This window comes from Chionomys nivalis, chromosome 7 (assembly GCF_950005125.1).
Source record: "Chionomys nivalis chromosome 7, mChiNiv1.1, whole genome shotgun sequence".
In the NCBI taxonomy this organism is placed as follows: domain Eukaryota; kingdom Metazoa; phylum Chordata; class Mammalia; order Rodentia; family Cricetidae; genus Chionomys; species Chionomys nivalis.
This window is the reverse complement of record NC_080092.1, coordinates 102,289,557-102,305,468: the sequence shown is the minus strand read 5'-3', so window position 1 is coordinate 102,305,468 and position 15,912 is coordinate 102,289,557. Positions and strand designations below refer to the sequence as shown.

General features: G+C 39.6%; 1 protein-coding gene across 1 annotated transcript; it reads right to left on the bottom strand.

Annotated features, from left to right (window-relative positions):
• Positions 1 to 4,364: 4,364 nt before the first annotated feature.
• LOC130877104 (patched domain-containing protein 3) lies at positions 4,365 to 15,705 on the bottom strand. The gene is made up of 4 exons (XM_057774006.1): positions 14,794 to 15,705; positions 13,569 to 13,690; positions 7,876 to 8,021; positions 4,365 to 5,860 (listed from the first exon to the last, which is right to left on the bottom strand). The coding sequence occupies exons 1-4, from the start codon at positions 15,703 to 15,705 to the stop codon at positions 4,365 to 4,367; spliced, it is 2,676 nt and encodes an 891-aa protein (XP_057629989.1).
• Between the last annotated feature and the right edge of the window lie 207 nt (positions 15,706 to 15,912).

Here is a 15,912-nt window from a genome sequence, read left to right as displayed (position 1 = left end):
TGTATTTTAATAAATAAAGACTTCCTGGAGATCTGAGAGTAAAACAAAACCAGGTTATGATAATACACACCTTTAATCTCAGTAGCCACAATGACACACACCTTTAATCCCAGTGACACACTAGTTGCCATAGAAACTGGGTGGTACATGACTTTAATGACAGTGGCGCACACCTTTACTCCCAGCCCTAGAGAGAAATATAAGACAGGGGAAGACAGCTCTCAGAAGCAGTCTCCTTCTGAGATCTCAGAAGGTACTATCGCCATTTCAGACTGAGGTCGAGGTACGAGCCAGTGGCTGGCTGTTTTGCTTTTTGGATCTTCAGTTTGAACACCAATTTCTGACCCTGAGCTTTTGTTAAATCATGCTTCAAGCCCTGTTAGCAACCAGAGGAGAGGGACAAACTCTTAGATAAAGGGGTCACACAAACAAAAGACGAGATTATACTTAAGTAGCTACCTCACCAAGGGCTGTGGGAGGCAAAGAAGTACTGGCTGGTACTTCACTGTGTTTGGGGTGATGGAACTGTTCTTTTTTTAGTTTTTTTTCTTTCTTTTTTTTATTCTTTTTTAATTAAAATTTCCACCTTCTCCCCGTTTCCCATTTCCCTCCCCTCCTCCCAAATATTGCCCCCTCCCCCCAGTCCCCTCCCCCTATCCCCACTCCTCTTCTCCTCCCCCCACACCATTCCCCATCCCTCTCGATACTGAAGAGCAGTCCAAATTCTCTGCCCTGCGGGAAGACGAAGGTCTTCTATCTATGTCCAGGAAGGTGAGCGTCTAAACAGGCTAAGCACCCACAAAGCCAGTTCATGTATTAGGATCGAAACCTAGTGCCATTGTCCTTGGCTTCTCATCAGCCTTCATTGTCCGCCATGCTCAGAGAGTCCAGTTTCAACCCATGCTTATTCAGACCCAGACCAGCTGGCCTTGGTGGGCTCACAATAAATCAGTTCCACTGTCATAGTGGGTGGGTGCATCCCTCGTGGTCCTGGTTTCCTTGCTCATGTTCTCCCTCCTTCTGCTCCTCATTAGACCTTAAGAGCTCAGACCGTTGCTCCAAACTGAGACTCTGTCTCTACCTCGATCCATCGCCAGATGAAGGTTCTAAGGTGATATGCAAGATATTCATCAGTATAGGATAGGGTCATTTCAGGTTCCCTCTCCTTAGTTGCCCAAGGTACCAGCTGGGGACATCTCCCTGGACACCTGCTAACCCCTCTAGAGTCAAGTTTCTTGCCAACCCTAAGATGGCTCTCTTAGTTAGGATATATACTTCGCTGCTCCCGTATCCTCCCTTCCTATATCCCAACCATCCTAATCCCCCGAGCTCCTCCCATCCTCCCCTTCTCATGTTTCTCATCCCATTTCCCCTTTGCTCCTTGCCACCTCACCCGCAAGTTCCCAGTTTTTGCCCTGCAATCTTGTCTACTTCCCCTCTCCAGGCGGATGACTATATGATTTTCTTTGGGTTCACTTTCTTATTTAGCTTCTCTAGGATCACAAATTATATGCTCAATGTCCTTTATTTGTGGCTAGAAACCGATTATGAGTGAGTACATCCCATGTTCCTCTTTTTGGGTCTGGGATACCTCACTCAGGATAGTGTTTTCTATTTCCATCCATTTGCACGCAAAATTCGAGAAGTCATTGTTTTTTACCGCTGAGTAGTACTCTAATATGTATATATTCCACACTTTCTTCATCCATTTCTCCATTGAAGGGCATCTAGGTTGTTTCCAGGTTACAAACAATGCTGCTATGAACATAGTTGAACAGATACTTTTGTCATTTGATGGGGCATCTCTTGGGTATATTCCCAATAGTGGTATTACTGGATCTTGGGGTAGGTTGATCCCAAATTTCCTGAGAAATCGCCACACTGATTTCCAAAGTGGTTGCACAAGTTTGCATTCCCACCAGCAATGAATGAGTGTGCCCCTTTCTCCACAACCTCTCCAGCAAAGGCTATCATTGCTGTTTTTGATTTTAGCACAAAGTCTCATGTAGCCCAGGCTGACCTTTAGCTCCTGTTTCTCTCTCCAAAGTGCTGGTGTAGCAGGTATACACTACCATGCTCAGTCAGTTCTACAGTTTGGAGGAGGTAGTGGTTACACAACTATTTGCATTTGCCAAAAAATCACCAAAATGGAAAGATCTGACTGTAAAAATGCAAAATTCAATACGAAACACATTTTTTTAGAAATTATTTTTATAGTACTAGGGACTGAACCCAGTGATCCACATATGTTAGGCAAAAACTGAACCACTAAGCTGTATTTCCAACCCAATACAAACCATTTTAAGGGAACATTCTGTGAAGTTTTGTATGCTGGATATTGGCACAGTCATATCTGATGGGAATGGCAGGAATCATAAAGCCAGCACAGCTATTTGGCAAAGATCCAGCAAAGCTGAGCCACATGATGGCCGCCATACTACCTTTGGTTTTCATCTCCACCTGTTGCATACTTGGGAGACTTTTAATATTTGTACAATTTGGGACATTGGATTGATGGAACATTTATTATGAGTGATTTAGGCCTTCTCCCAGGAATGGTATTTCTAAGCTTCCCCAGCACAGTCCCTAGCATACTATTCCCCCCCACTTTGGAAGATATCCTCATCTACTTGAAGGTCTTCCTTACACCTTGCAGGTTGTGACACACATAAAGAAGCCAGAAGTCTCTTTATGAGGCTATAAGACATTTTGAAACATCTGTCCCTATACTTATTCAGAAACAAGATAATCAAAACAAAGTAAACTTTAAAAGGTCAACAAGATTCGGTGGGCTAGAGGAACTGGCCACAGTTCAGATCACAAGCCTCTTCCCACTGTACACTCAGGCAATTGCCTGGCACAGGCAGCAACAAAGTTAGATTAGCTGAAGTTGCCTCTGTCCTACACAGACTTATACTGACAGGCAAAGAATGATATAGAAAGATGATAAAAGTATTCCATAAAGATATAAAATATAAACATTGTATTATGCCAGAATTTGCATAATAACTGCAGCAGCTTTGGCCTGAGGATATATCTTGGGCACTCTGACCATGAAGAATTAAAAATACACTGCTTGGGATGTGGCACCATGCTCAGGATGGTTTGAAGATGATTTGGTCAAATGTCCTTGTAGTCAGAGAAGCAACCAGTCTGAGAACAGCTTGTCATATGCTTCTAGATTTTTAAAAATTGGGTTATGGGGTTAATGAGTAAAAATGATAACTCTATTAATCAATAATGTCAAAACTTGAGGGAAAATGATTGGAAATGATAACTCTGTTCTGTCATAGTTTATTAATGATGACTAAAAGATGAGCAAGAAGAAATAAAACATATGTCCAAAAACAAAAATGATATAATTCATCTTTTTGGAACAACATCCCTACTTACTAATTACTAATACATTTATTTATTCAGAATTGAATGCTATCTCCTTCAAAAAACTATGTATGTTCCCAAACAGTGTTATGACAGAGGTGGCAGGGTTGGCACACACCTTTAATATCAGTACTCAGGAGGCAAAGGCAGGCAGATCTGAGTTTAAGGCCAGTCAGGTGTATAGAGTGAATTCTAGAACAGCCAGGACTACACAGAAAATCCCTGTCTCGAAAAAGAGAGAGTAATGTCTTGTTTTTGATAGCTGAGTACCCACAGTACCTAGCTTACAGTCCCTTCATGGGCCATCTCTGGAAAGGTTCCCTAGGGTATGTAAGAAATCAGGCTGAGCAACCCATGAGGAACAATCCAATAAGAGTTTTTCCAACAGTCTATGCCTCAGTTTCTGTCTCTCTGTTCTTGTCCTGACTTTCCTTTGTGATGGACTGTAAGCTATAAACTGAAATAAACCTTTCCTTCCAAAGTTTGGTTATGGTCATCACATCAATAGAAAAGTAACTAAGACTTATTGTAGATATTAGAATAAAGATGATAACATTTTTCTGAATTTGGTAAAGACATTTTAATTTTTCTCAGAATATGTTAAGGAACAATTTAATATGGAACTTCAAAATCAAGAAAACATCTTTGAAGTGGAATGACTATTTTTAACACTTTATATCTGTTTTCAGTTATACATTAATAATTCATACTTTATTAGTGCATACCAATTGGACAAAACTAATGGTTTTTATTGAGACATTTTCATACATGTATACAATGTCCTTTGTTTATATCCAACATTACCCTCTCTTCCCTCTCACCCCTACCCCTGGTTTTTCTTACCCTGAAATGCCTCTTCTAATTCATCTCTCTCTTTTTCTATTGACTAGTCTTAATTAGTACATTTTGCAATCAGACTGGATTCAGGTCATCAGGAATTCTCTAACTGGTTAGGGCTATTTACCGTGTATTGAAACAAACTTTCAAAAAAAGGTTAAGAATACTGGAATAAAAATTAGGCCATGAGCGGCCCCAAAAAACATAACAAGAAACATAATCTTAAAAAATGTCCTGAAGATGTAAGCTTTAGCTGCAGATAAAACACACACCCCTATTATTGTTGAGATTGCACTTTGCAACACTGGATAGCCTAGCATATATAACGCCTCAATTGACTTTTTATTTACTGAGGTCTCAGAACTGGAAACAAATGCATAGGAAATGTGTGCAGAAAAATCAAAGGAAAACCCTATACAAATAACAAGATTAATCATGGATATGGAATCAAGATTAACATTCCAGAATGCCATGAAACCCGTCACTCCCACAATCACAGATGCAATAGCAAAAGTAACCCACAAGGAGCACACTGGGTGAGGAATTAGCAATAAAGAAACAATGAGCATAGCTGTTGACGCAACCATGACATTTCGAACAGTGTTTTCTATTATCGCAGCATACTGATCAAAATAGATGAATGCCTGGTTATACACCATTAAGGGAACCTCACAGTTCTCAGCTATGCCTCGTAACTGTAGTAACATTCTCTTCTTATTGCTTGACGAAGAAACCCTTACAGTCTGAATGAAGCCTCTGGAGGCAATGATCTCATTAGATGAGGAAATATTAATATCATATGTAAAAACAGGGGAAACTTTTAAAAAACCTGAAATATTATTCATAAATGTATTCTTGTCATTAGGGTCCTTTCCACTGTTATTCATATATTGAATATATGCTTTCAACCAAAACTCTGTGAGATTTTTATCTATATATTCATTTTCTTCAAACTTTATCATGCAGTTGTCCAGCTTCTGTCTTACATCTCCATCCCAGTAGTTGACACTCTCAGTGACTATGACCATAACCCTTGGGCCATAGTCTGAAAAGTAATCTTCCTCAACATTAAAATATGGTGTGATGTAGGAATCATCGCTCGCAAGGTTCCGAAGATCTAACCCTTCCTGCACTTGGAAACATCCATATATACTGCTTATGATGTAGAAAATGTATATCAGCACTACAAAAAACTTGGCTTTAGAAGTTGTGAGGAAAGGACCAAAATAGTCTCTAAAGAACAAATTCATTGGATGCTTATCTTCCCCATTCTCATCTGGGGTTGAACCAAATGGGACACAGCAGGATTTTTTTAATGAAGCATATTTTGGGTCTGGCTTTTCTAGCCAGCGGAAGCACGCAACTTCTCTTTTACCATCCAGAGCCATAATTGCTCCAAAACAGGTGATACTATAAAAATAGCAAAAGAGCAGAGTTGTTCCTGTATAGATGCAAAAATACTGTACAGACCTAAAAGAGCTGCTGATTCCCGTATAAAAAGCAAGGACATTGGTGAGGGTGGTGATTGTAATGGACACTGCCACCTTTGAATATGAATTGGAGAGTCGTTCTCTTATGCTTTCCATGAGGCTGGTCTTCTGCCAGGCAGAAATCATGATAAACATGTCATCAACCCCAACACCTATAACAAAAGAACAGATCTTTCTACATATTAATAATACACATTAAATATTAAAACAACCAAGTGTTTTTTATTACTTGTCTTGAAAATCTCTGTTTCAACACCATCTTCTCAGTCTGGTTCTGAATTTATGACAAAATTTGTCACTCTTTCCTCTGTAATAGGTCTTAGTTTTGTACATACCTATGTTGCTAGTACACAGAATACTCCCTAGTGTTTACCCAGGGTATCTTCGTGATAAAATGAGGACATCTACCTGATTGCATACCAGGTGAAATAGCATCAGCAATCTATCTTTGATCCCATGAGTCATTTCAACTAATACACAAACACATCCATCAAACATTCTGTGGGAGTTGGCAAATGTTTTTGCAGGTAAGCATAAGGCCATCCAAGTTGTGCCATTTTTATTAGGCATACACACAAATCTAGTGTCTCTGTTGGTTTTTGACACCTAGCATTCAGTGGACAGAATGTTTCTTTGGTCCTGAGATGAGAAAGGTGTGCAAAAGTGAATCTTTGGAATCCTTTCCATGGTGCCATTTCATGGTTGGCTTGAAACAAAACTGAAGAATGTTTGAGAGCTTTTACATTAATAGTGTAAAAAATGAAGACGCAAAAGCAGGGAGACTAGACAGTCTGAGCCAGCTATCAATGACTTCCCTCCAGCATTAGACTGAAGTGGAGACTGCTTACAGTCATGTGTGCTTTTATTTCCATGTTTATTTAACAGCAGGTTTGGGACTGCAATGCTGATCTTTACTTCTTTTTCATTGGTTACAAGTTAAGGTTAGGAGAATACTAAAAATTACAAGCTGGCCTGTAGTTCAGATATAATTGAGGTAGGAAGTTGCGCAAAGGTAGAGGGGCTGTCATATACTGTATGGTAGCACCCCATGACCAGCAACCGAACAGAGGAAATAATCAGAGGCACTAAAAACCAAGAATGGAATGCACTGGTAACTCTTGGGTGTTTAAAACCTGATTTTATTACTTATGGAAATTTGTTCAGAAATTCTCCTCACTGTTACTGAGTTGTTAGAATTACATATACTCTTTACAAATCTATACTTACACTCCTATGGATACAGACTGTATGAATACAGTGAGTACAAACTGGCTTACAATAAAGACATCAACCTAGTTATTGATGACTATGGGCACAGTGGCTAACTGTATGAACATGGGAGTGTAATCTTAAGAGCAGGCTAAACTGATGTGCAATATAAACCCATCTATCTACAGGGGAAAAACTGATTTCTCTCAAATTGCATAGTTTGACAGGCATACTTACTGTAAAATAAAATTTAAAAACAGCAATACAAAAAAACTATAATCACCCTTGCAAGGAAAATTCTGAAAACACATTTTAAAAATTCATCTAGAATTTGTTCTATGCAGCTACACCCATGAAATTATCTATTGCATGTATCTTGATTCATAATGACAAATTTTCATTTGATTCATTATATGTCTTTTTTAAAAGGTCAGATATGGTTTCCATTTTTAATATGTTTGATTTGACAAATGCCATATTGATATGGGATCAAGTTGCTTTCAATATTTTCTTATTCTAAAACACACCAAAATAAACCCATTTGTTCTTATGATCAATTACATGTATCAAATAAATTTTATAGAACTGAAATTGTTGCTCTATAATTTTTTGCTATAAACTTGGGGAATACAAACCAATTTATATTTTTTCTACAGCAAACTCTTGAGTATTCACACACGACATTCCAAAATAATCTTGCTAATACTGATTAATCTAGAGGAAAAACTTTTTCAAATTTAGTGTGTATCCCTTGATACAAAATACTTCTTGCATATTTTCAGTGTGAACTAAAGTCCATTCTCCTTTCTATTTGTCTGGGATACTACATTTTTCCAACTCTGAAGATAGATAAGCCAATTTGTTCTTCCAGTTGCTTGAGGTTTCTACACAAATGTGTTACCTTTTTAACCACACATACCTACAGGCTCAACACAGCTTCATATTTTGTTTTACTCACCAAGAATAAGAAATGGTGAATTTGCAACTATGATCACAAACGGGACTCCAATGTGCAGCATCAAGCCAAAGCCACTCACCACTGACAAGGCAACACAAAATACTCCAGAGACTGCTACCCACATTTTGTTTCTTACACAGTCCAACCTGTAAGTTTAGAGAGAAAAATAAAAACTTGTGATGGCAGCTTTCATACTGAAATACGACCAATTAGTTGTTGACTTAGACACCAAGGCAAAAGCCTCTAGGATGATAATTTTTATATCTGTCATATACTTATCTCATATCCATACATATGCATATATAAATATATACATATTACAGATACATCAAACAATCCCTCAGGTCAGGCAGTTATAGAAAGATCAAATTGAACTATAAAGGACATGCTAAACAAACAGAAAGGGATAGAAAAATACCTCCAGAAATAGATTGTATAATGCTTTATTAACCTTGAATTTTCTTATCACTAATGAGAAAGAAACAACAGCAGAGAGATTGGATAATAGAAAAAATTCTGAATTAAATCAGCCAGTGTATTTCAAGAATGTGTTGACTTCAGAATGGAAACCAGGAGATTGGGGAAGGGGTTTCTCTCTTGTTTCTACAGGAGAAGAAGAGCTGTGGATATCATTAAGATTAATAAAAATTCAGTTTGAAAAAGAGAAATCTCTGAGACATAAAAATAACAGTTCATCCACAGAGATTACAATAATATAAGTGGTAAGAAACCCTCATAAGGGTTGGGGAAGATTCTGTTCTTGTCTTTGCAGAAAAATACTCATCTTCAAAAAGTCAAGAGACTTTGGACATTTAGATGCCGAAAGAAGAAAACATAGCTATCCAGAAAGAATCAACAAGCAAAGAGAAATCTGACTTATGGTACCATAACCTTTACAGGGTAAAATTTAATTACATATATATTCACTTCTCAGTATACTAGAAGCATAAATCACTTAAAAATCAAAGTTGACTTTGGAGTTGAACAATGACTATCCATCTCTAAATCCAAGCATGTTGTTAAAAGAAAAATTCAGAGTTTCTGTCTCATATAGAGCCATTTGGTATGGGACAGAAAGAAGAAAGAATTTAGGAAAGATTTTACTTTTCTCCATAAATATTTCTGTCTCTATCATACCTTTCATTGAATATATGTCTATATGAATAATAATAATGAACAATAAATTTTCCTGCAGTATTCTTTGAAGTTTCCAGGAAAAAGATGGGGTCCCACAACAACGATTTCATCTGGCTGTTATGACATCATGATGCTGATAATGCTACTTTAAGATCAGTGTTGGGTACCAGCTACTCAAAATGATTCCAACTTGGTCAGCTGAAATGGTGCACCTTCTTACAATGTTATGGCCAGAATTTCAAACAAGAACTTCAGAAAAACCCTACCCACTACTCAGAGACTATTTGCAATTATACCAGACAGTAGTCTTGAAATTTAACCATCATTTTAGTTTTTACAGGATCCCATAGAAAGAACATGGCCTTCATGACAGCTGGAAGTAATTCTAGAAGACAACATCCCCTCTTTCAACAAAGTTTATCCTCAGGGTTAGGGACATCAATTAGGGGTTGATTATAGCTGGCATAGGGTTGGGAGTTGGGGTGTAAATTTTGTAATCTCAGGGATCTCCTTTGGGGGATTAAAAGTAAAAAGGGGATATAAATATGACAAGATAGAAAGGAAGATTATTGAATCTATTCTAAAAAGAAAAAGGGAGGATATAGATATGATACAAGGTAGCTGTTGAATCTACTTTTTAAAAGCAACTATTAATTTTAAATGTTTTACATTGGTGGCCTGATACTTTATAAAATGAAAACCATTGATTTAGTTCACAATTCTGAAGGTCCAAGAGGATGATGCAGCATCTTTGCAAGAGCTCCTGGCACTGTGTTATAACATGGTACATGTCTTTGTGGTAGGAGAAAGAGAGAGAGAGAGAGAGAGAGAGAGAGAGAGAGAGAGAGAGAGAGAGAGAGAGAGAGAGAGAGAGATTGAATAAAAGGAAAGATGGGAAAATAGATTTAGGAGAAAGATTTTTTGTTTTCATAACTTTCTGTTACAAGAACTAATGAGGCCGGGCGGTGGTGGCACACGCCTTTAATCCCAGCACTTGGGAGGCAGAGGCAGGCGGATCTCTGGGAGTTCGCGGCCAGCCTGGTCTACAAGAGCTAGTTCCAGGACAGGAACCAAAGCTACAGAGAAACCCTGTCTCGAAAAACCAAAAAAAAAAAAAAAAAAAAAAAAAAAAAAAGAACTAATGAGAGCCATGTCAGTGCTCTCTGAGGACAGCATCCCTATCACTGTCTCCCAATATCACAATGCTAAAAACCAAGTTATCAATACATGAACTAGGACTCCCTCAATCCACATCCAAAGCACAGTCAAGGGCAAGCTGTGTGTGAAATGGAACACATATTCAGCTCTTTGTCCATCCAACCCCTGACTTCAACTAGACATAAACATAGTACAAATAGTCTGCAATTTGAAATTAGTCCAGTAGATACTGTGCTAAAGGTATGGAAACATTGTTTAAAATCATTTTCATGATTTTTATCTACTTGATGATGTGTGCTTTATAGAAAGGTTGATAATTTGAAAAAGGAAAGAAAAGAATTGGAGTACAACACATTTTGAACAACCAACCTATTTCCTTGTCAGGACAACAGAAAATTTTAAAATTTTTGGATTTATTTTCTTCTGTGTGTATGTTTGTTTTGCCTGCATATCTGTATGTTCATAATGCCCATTCCTTCTTCCCACAGAGGTCAGAAGAGGATGCTTTATCATAAGCCACCAAATGAATGCTGGGAACTGAACCTGGGTTCTCTGTAAGAACCATCCCTCTGCCCCCATCAGTACCTTTTAAAACCTTGGCAATACACTACAGGTTTTAGACTTCACTTGCTAGAAACTGCTTCAAAACCGTGAGTGACAACTATACTTCCAAATACATTATAGGGAAAAGAAATACATCATGTGCGGATGATGAGTAGGAATTCAAATCAGAGATTCTAAGACAAAAGGAAAGATCGTATTCAAATAGGCAAACATTTCTTCACCTATTCCTATTCCAGGAAGGAGGAAGAAACTCAAGAGACACACATCTAGGAAAGCAAAATCTTGTAAAAATTCTCATAGATCTGCTAGGAGAGGAATCTAACCAGTCAAGACACAGAAAAACCCTCAGTCTATCCAGTTTCCTTGCAAATTATGCAGAAAGTTCTAGGGATACGACTTTCATGAGTGGCCACCCATGTTAAGTTTTGCTTTCTGGTGATCCAGCTACTCTTTCTGAGTCACCCCTATTCCTGTAAGTAATGCCCTTACGCATACTACTTTTAGCAACCCCATTAAAAACTCATTAGTTCTTCAAATTTAAACTCTGCACGATCATTACTTTGATCTATTGTGAGCTCCCTTTCTGGGGTGAGTAGTTGTGTGTGTATTGTGTTGTGTTTTTCCAAGAAAAGTATGTCATATAATAGTGACAAATGATGTTCCAATAACAATGTTGTTTGGAGGCAGTGGAAAGTGCATAATCAATGGTGGTTCCAGAAGATTAGACCAGGGCTGAAAACTTCATGTCACCTGCTCAGTGTACAGATAAATACGCAGAAAAATGAAAAACGCCACACAATAATTTTCATGAAAAGTCGTAATGAGGGACTTAGCTTTTCAGACCTCAACAAACTCTTTAAAGAGTTAGAAAAAGGAGCTGGGGAAATGGTTCAGCAGTTAAGAGCACTGGCTGCTCTTCCAGGGGACCAGGGTTTGGTTCCCAGCACCCACAGAGTAGCTCATACCATCTGTAACTCTGTTCTAGGGTATCTGACAACATCTTCTGTCCTCCATGGGTACCAAGCAAGTACACAGCACACAGACATATGTGCAGGAAAACACCCATATATATGAAATAAAATAATAGTTAAAGAAAAACTTTAGATTAGAAACCTAAAACTATTTTCATCAACAGAGAGTAAGGTTTGTAGCACACAATCTACTTGCAAGCAACTCAGCAATTAGAAAATGAAACAAACCAAGCCAACAGGCAAGGGCCCATTTCAGGCTGGCAGCTGAACTTCTCAGTGTTGTTCACATAGTACTACTTTTGTAGATAAGAAAGATGCAAAATTGAGAAAGTCATTGATTCTTTTTCCACAGTGTCAAAGAGCCACTGAGGCCAAGCAATGTTGCCAATGTTAGAGGCCCTGAAAGGCCATTGTGTGAAGCTTGTAAAAGTGAAACCCAGACTGTGTTTCAGACCTCAAGATTTGGAGATGTCAAAACTGCAAAAGCCATGTATCAAGGAGAGCTGAATACAGGAAATGGAACCAGTTCAGGAGAGATATTGCTGACAACAAAGCTGGAAGTGCCGAGGCACCTAACTAAGCCCTCTGAACCTGAAGTCCCAGCTACCAGACACAGAGCTACAAACCATTGCATTTGCCCTGCTGGGTTTCAGTCTTGGTTTCCTCTAATATTTCCTTACTATGTCCCCAAACTTCCATTTTGGAGGGGTAATATATACTCTGTCCCATTTTATAAGATATATGTGTATGTGTATCTGTATATATATATGTGTGCATATATATAACTTGTTTTTTTAAAAAACAGGAAATCACAGTTACGAAGAAAATTTGAACTTTTGAACAGTGCTAAGACTTAAAACTATAGGAACTTACTTTTTAAATTTTGTATGTATATGTCTTACACCACATTTGCAGTGATAAGAAAGGAAGGTCAGATCAACTAGAAGTGGGGTTACAGGCAGTTGTTAGCCACTGTGTGGGGGTGCTAGGAACCAAACCCAGGTACTATTAACTACTGAGCCATTTCTCCAGCCACTACTGTGGGAATGTTTAAAGTTGGACTAAATGCATTTTGCATTGTAAGATGGTCATGAACTTATGGGGACAAGGGGCAGAAACTATTAGTCTGAATGAGAAATTTCCCTCACGGGCTTTTTTCCTGAATACTTGGTCCTCATTTTGTGGTACTGTTTGAAGAAGTTATGGAAACTTTAGGAGGTGGAGCCTTTCCAGAGAAAGTACATCACTGGGTACTTCCTGTTGTCCTTCTGTTTCCTATGTGTGGGTGAAATATGATCAGCCAGATCCCTGCTCCATAATAAACTGTATCCCTTGAGAAACATAAGCCAAAATTAATTCTTTCTTCTATAAGTTTCTTTTGGTATAGATTTTCTATCAAGTGACAGAAAAGCCATACAACATTGTTAACTTACAGAGTGAGGTGACAAGGCAATGTACGGCAATAGACACCTACTTTAAAAAGGAAAAACTTGAATAACTGGAAATCTTTAAAATTAGGGGAAAAATAAAACCATAGATAACAGAAGTGTCAGTCTGTTATGGTTTCTTTAGACTGAGTAAGCTATAAAGAACAGAAAGGAAAAGTCTAGGATAGGCAAATTCAGAAATAGAAAATAGGTTAGTTTTTCTGGGACTATGGGAGAAGGGTTTAGGGGGTTACTGCATAATTAATAGAGTATCTATTAGTAGTGTTGAGAAACCTAGGAAGCAGATAGTTGTGATGGATAAACAGTATGGATAGAATTAATATCACTAAATTGTTACAATGAAATTTGTATATTGTGTATGTTTTTATCACAATATATTAGAAAGTGAGAAGTAAATCATGAGTGAGAGTTTTACCTGAAACATGATACAACTGCAAACAGTATGATTAAAATGTATGCCAGATGGAACAGAGGAATCACAGTCTTGGAGGTTGCCTCAAACTCCAGCTGCCTTGAAAGGGATGTAAAATAGACTACCTGCAACAACAACAACAACAAATACTCGGTATCAATCCCAATTCCAGAGTCTGTCAGAAGTTACAAACTCTGCTGGACACTTCAGTTTGTTAATGGCCACAGTGTAAAAAGTCAATGATTTGCCTCACATAAAATCTGCAGTGTGCTTTCCTACCTTTCCCTCAAAATGCAAAGTTTAAATTGTTGCTCTCCATTCTAGCAAGATCAGGTTTTTTTTTTTTTTAAAAAAAAAAAGCAAACCCTAAATATAAACAAACCAAAATTGAATTTTATGCACACTGTAAAATCTTATCCTCACTGACAACTGTGGAAAATTTTGGGCATATTCTACATCTTATTAGATTGGTGTCTTTTCATATTTTAGTTGCATCAATAGCACTTTAAGAAATGCTTGGCTTACCGGGCGATGGTGGCGCACACCTTTAATCCCAGCACTCGGGAGGCAGAGGCAGGCGGATCTCTGTGAGTTCGAGACCAGCATGGTCTACAGAGCTAGTTCCAGGACAGGCTCCAAAGCCACAGAGAAACCCTGTCTCGAAAAACCAAAAAATAAAATAAAATAAAATAAAATAAAATAAAAAAGAAATGCTTGGCTTCCCAGTAAGCATTTGCTTTCACTAGGGTTATATATTGGAATTGCTGGCCCAGAATTTTAACAGATGACATATACTTCAATACTAAGCTAGGTGACATATACTTCTATAACTAACCATAAAAGGGCTGAAGTAGTTATCTTCTTAAATAACATGACAGAACTTAAAAGTTTTGTCTTTTAATTCCATTGGGCACAAACAGGCTGTAGGAACTCCTAGGAACAAGAATGGGCTCAATAAAATATTTTTCAAGTAACTTAATTAGAAAACCAAACCCCACACCACGTGTCAAAGTCATTTTCTATATTGGGCAGAGTTCCTGATGCAGGATTCGTGTACAGACCAGAATGATGACAATGCTTTATGATCTGTGGCTTCATCTATCCGTGTTACAATGGGATTCCATACCGAGCATAGCAGAGCATATTCAGCTTTAATTCAAGGGCCCACCTCATCTCCAACCCTCCCACCCTTATTGGCCTCCCTTGCAAACCCTAACCTTCAGAATACCTCTGTCTCTTCTAAAGTCAGACTGCTCTTCATGTCGTTGAAATGGTCAAGAAAGTGAGTCAGCCATGCCTTGCTACGCTCACTGTCTTCGGGGTCTTCGGTCTTGAGGTAATACAGCAGCCTCAACGCTCGGGACTCAACAAGTCGTTGACTTCTTCCCACGGTTTGGCCCAAGACGTTTCCCCCAAAGAAGCCCGCCAAGTAGATGAAGTGGTTGGACATGTTATGAATGGGGAAGGTGAGGCTTGATAAATCCAATGACAAGTTATGCTGCCAGGCATACAGCAGAGGGTTGGGTGGCACGCACAGCGTCTTGTACTTGGCGCACACCTCTTTATACAGGATCGGCGGTCCGTTTTCCTGTACCACCTTCAGCGCCTGCACCGCTTTGTCCAGCTTGCTCACCTCTGTGAATGTCCTCGGCTTCAGGAGCGAGTCGGTGAGAGACACCACCAGGATGGACGCGAAGTTGGTCTCGGAGCTGGTCCTGGAGGCGGAGAAGCGGTACGTGTCGTTGGTGCTGAAGTGACCCTGCACGAAGCGCCGCTCGGCCTTGGCAGGGCTGCCAATCGGCGTGTACTGCTCCTCCAGGTTCTCCTTCTCCTTGGGCAGGAAGATGAGGCCGGTGCCCAGCGCGACCGTCAGCAGCGCAGGCCCAAGCAAAAACAGCCAGGGGTGCGAACCCACCGCGGCGCCAAGGCGCTGGAAGGAGCGCGACAGGGGCGCTTCTAAACAGTCGGTGTGGCAGCGGCGTGGTGGAGGTGCCTCCTGACCCAGGGGCGGCAGGCGCTCTGACGGCGGCCCTGCGGCCCAGCTAGGGCCAGCCTCGTCGGAGGACTCTGCCTCCAGTCGACCTTCAGACAGCGTCTCCCGCTGAGCCTCCTCTCGGGGCACCACCTTGGAGGAGATCATGTCGTCTACAGCTGCTCAGAGCATCTGCTGCCGAGCTACTTGCGCCCCAACGGTCTGGGACCCATGGACCGTTGGCTGCTCGGGGCCCGGATGCTGGAGGCAACGGTAGGGAGCACGTGACCGAGGGGAGCTTCCTGGTCCGGGGTCTGTCCCAGGGTTAGGGTTGGTACCATTCTCCTTGTTACAGAGCATCTCCTCAAGCCAAGC

What these genes read in the sequence shown, in the direction of transcription:
- LOC130877104 (XM_057774006.1), bottom strand. Translation starts at nt 15,705, where the DNA reads ATGATCTCCTCCAAGGTGGTGCCCCGAGAGGAGGCTCAGCGGGAGACG. An exon ending in TGACTTTAGAAGAGACAGAG is followed by an intron (nt 13,691 to 14,793) that starts GTATTCTGAAGG and finishes TTGTTGTTGCAG; the next exon opens with GTAGTCTATTTTACATCCCT. An exon ending in TTCACCATTTCTTATTCTTG is followed by an intron (nt 5,861 to 7,875) that starts GTGAGTAAAACA and finishes CTTTTGTTATAG; the next exon opens with GTGTTGGGGTTGATGACATG.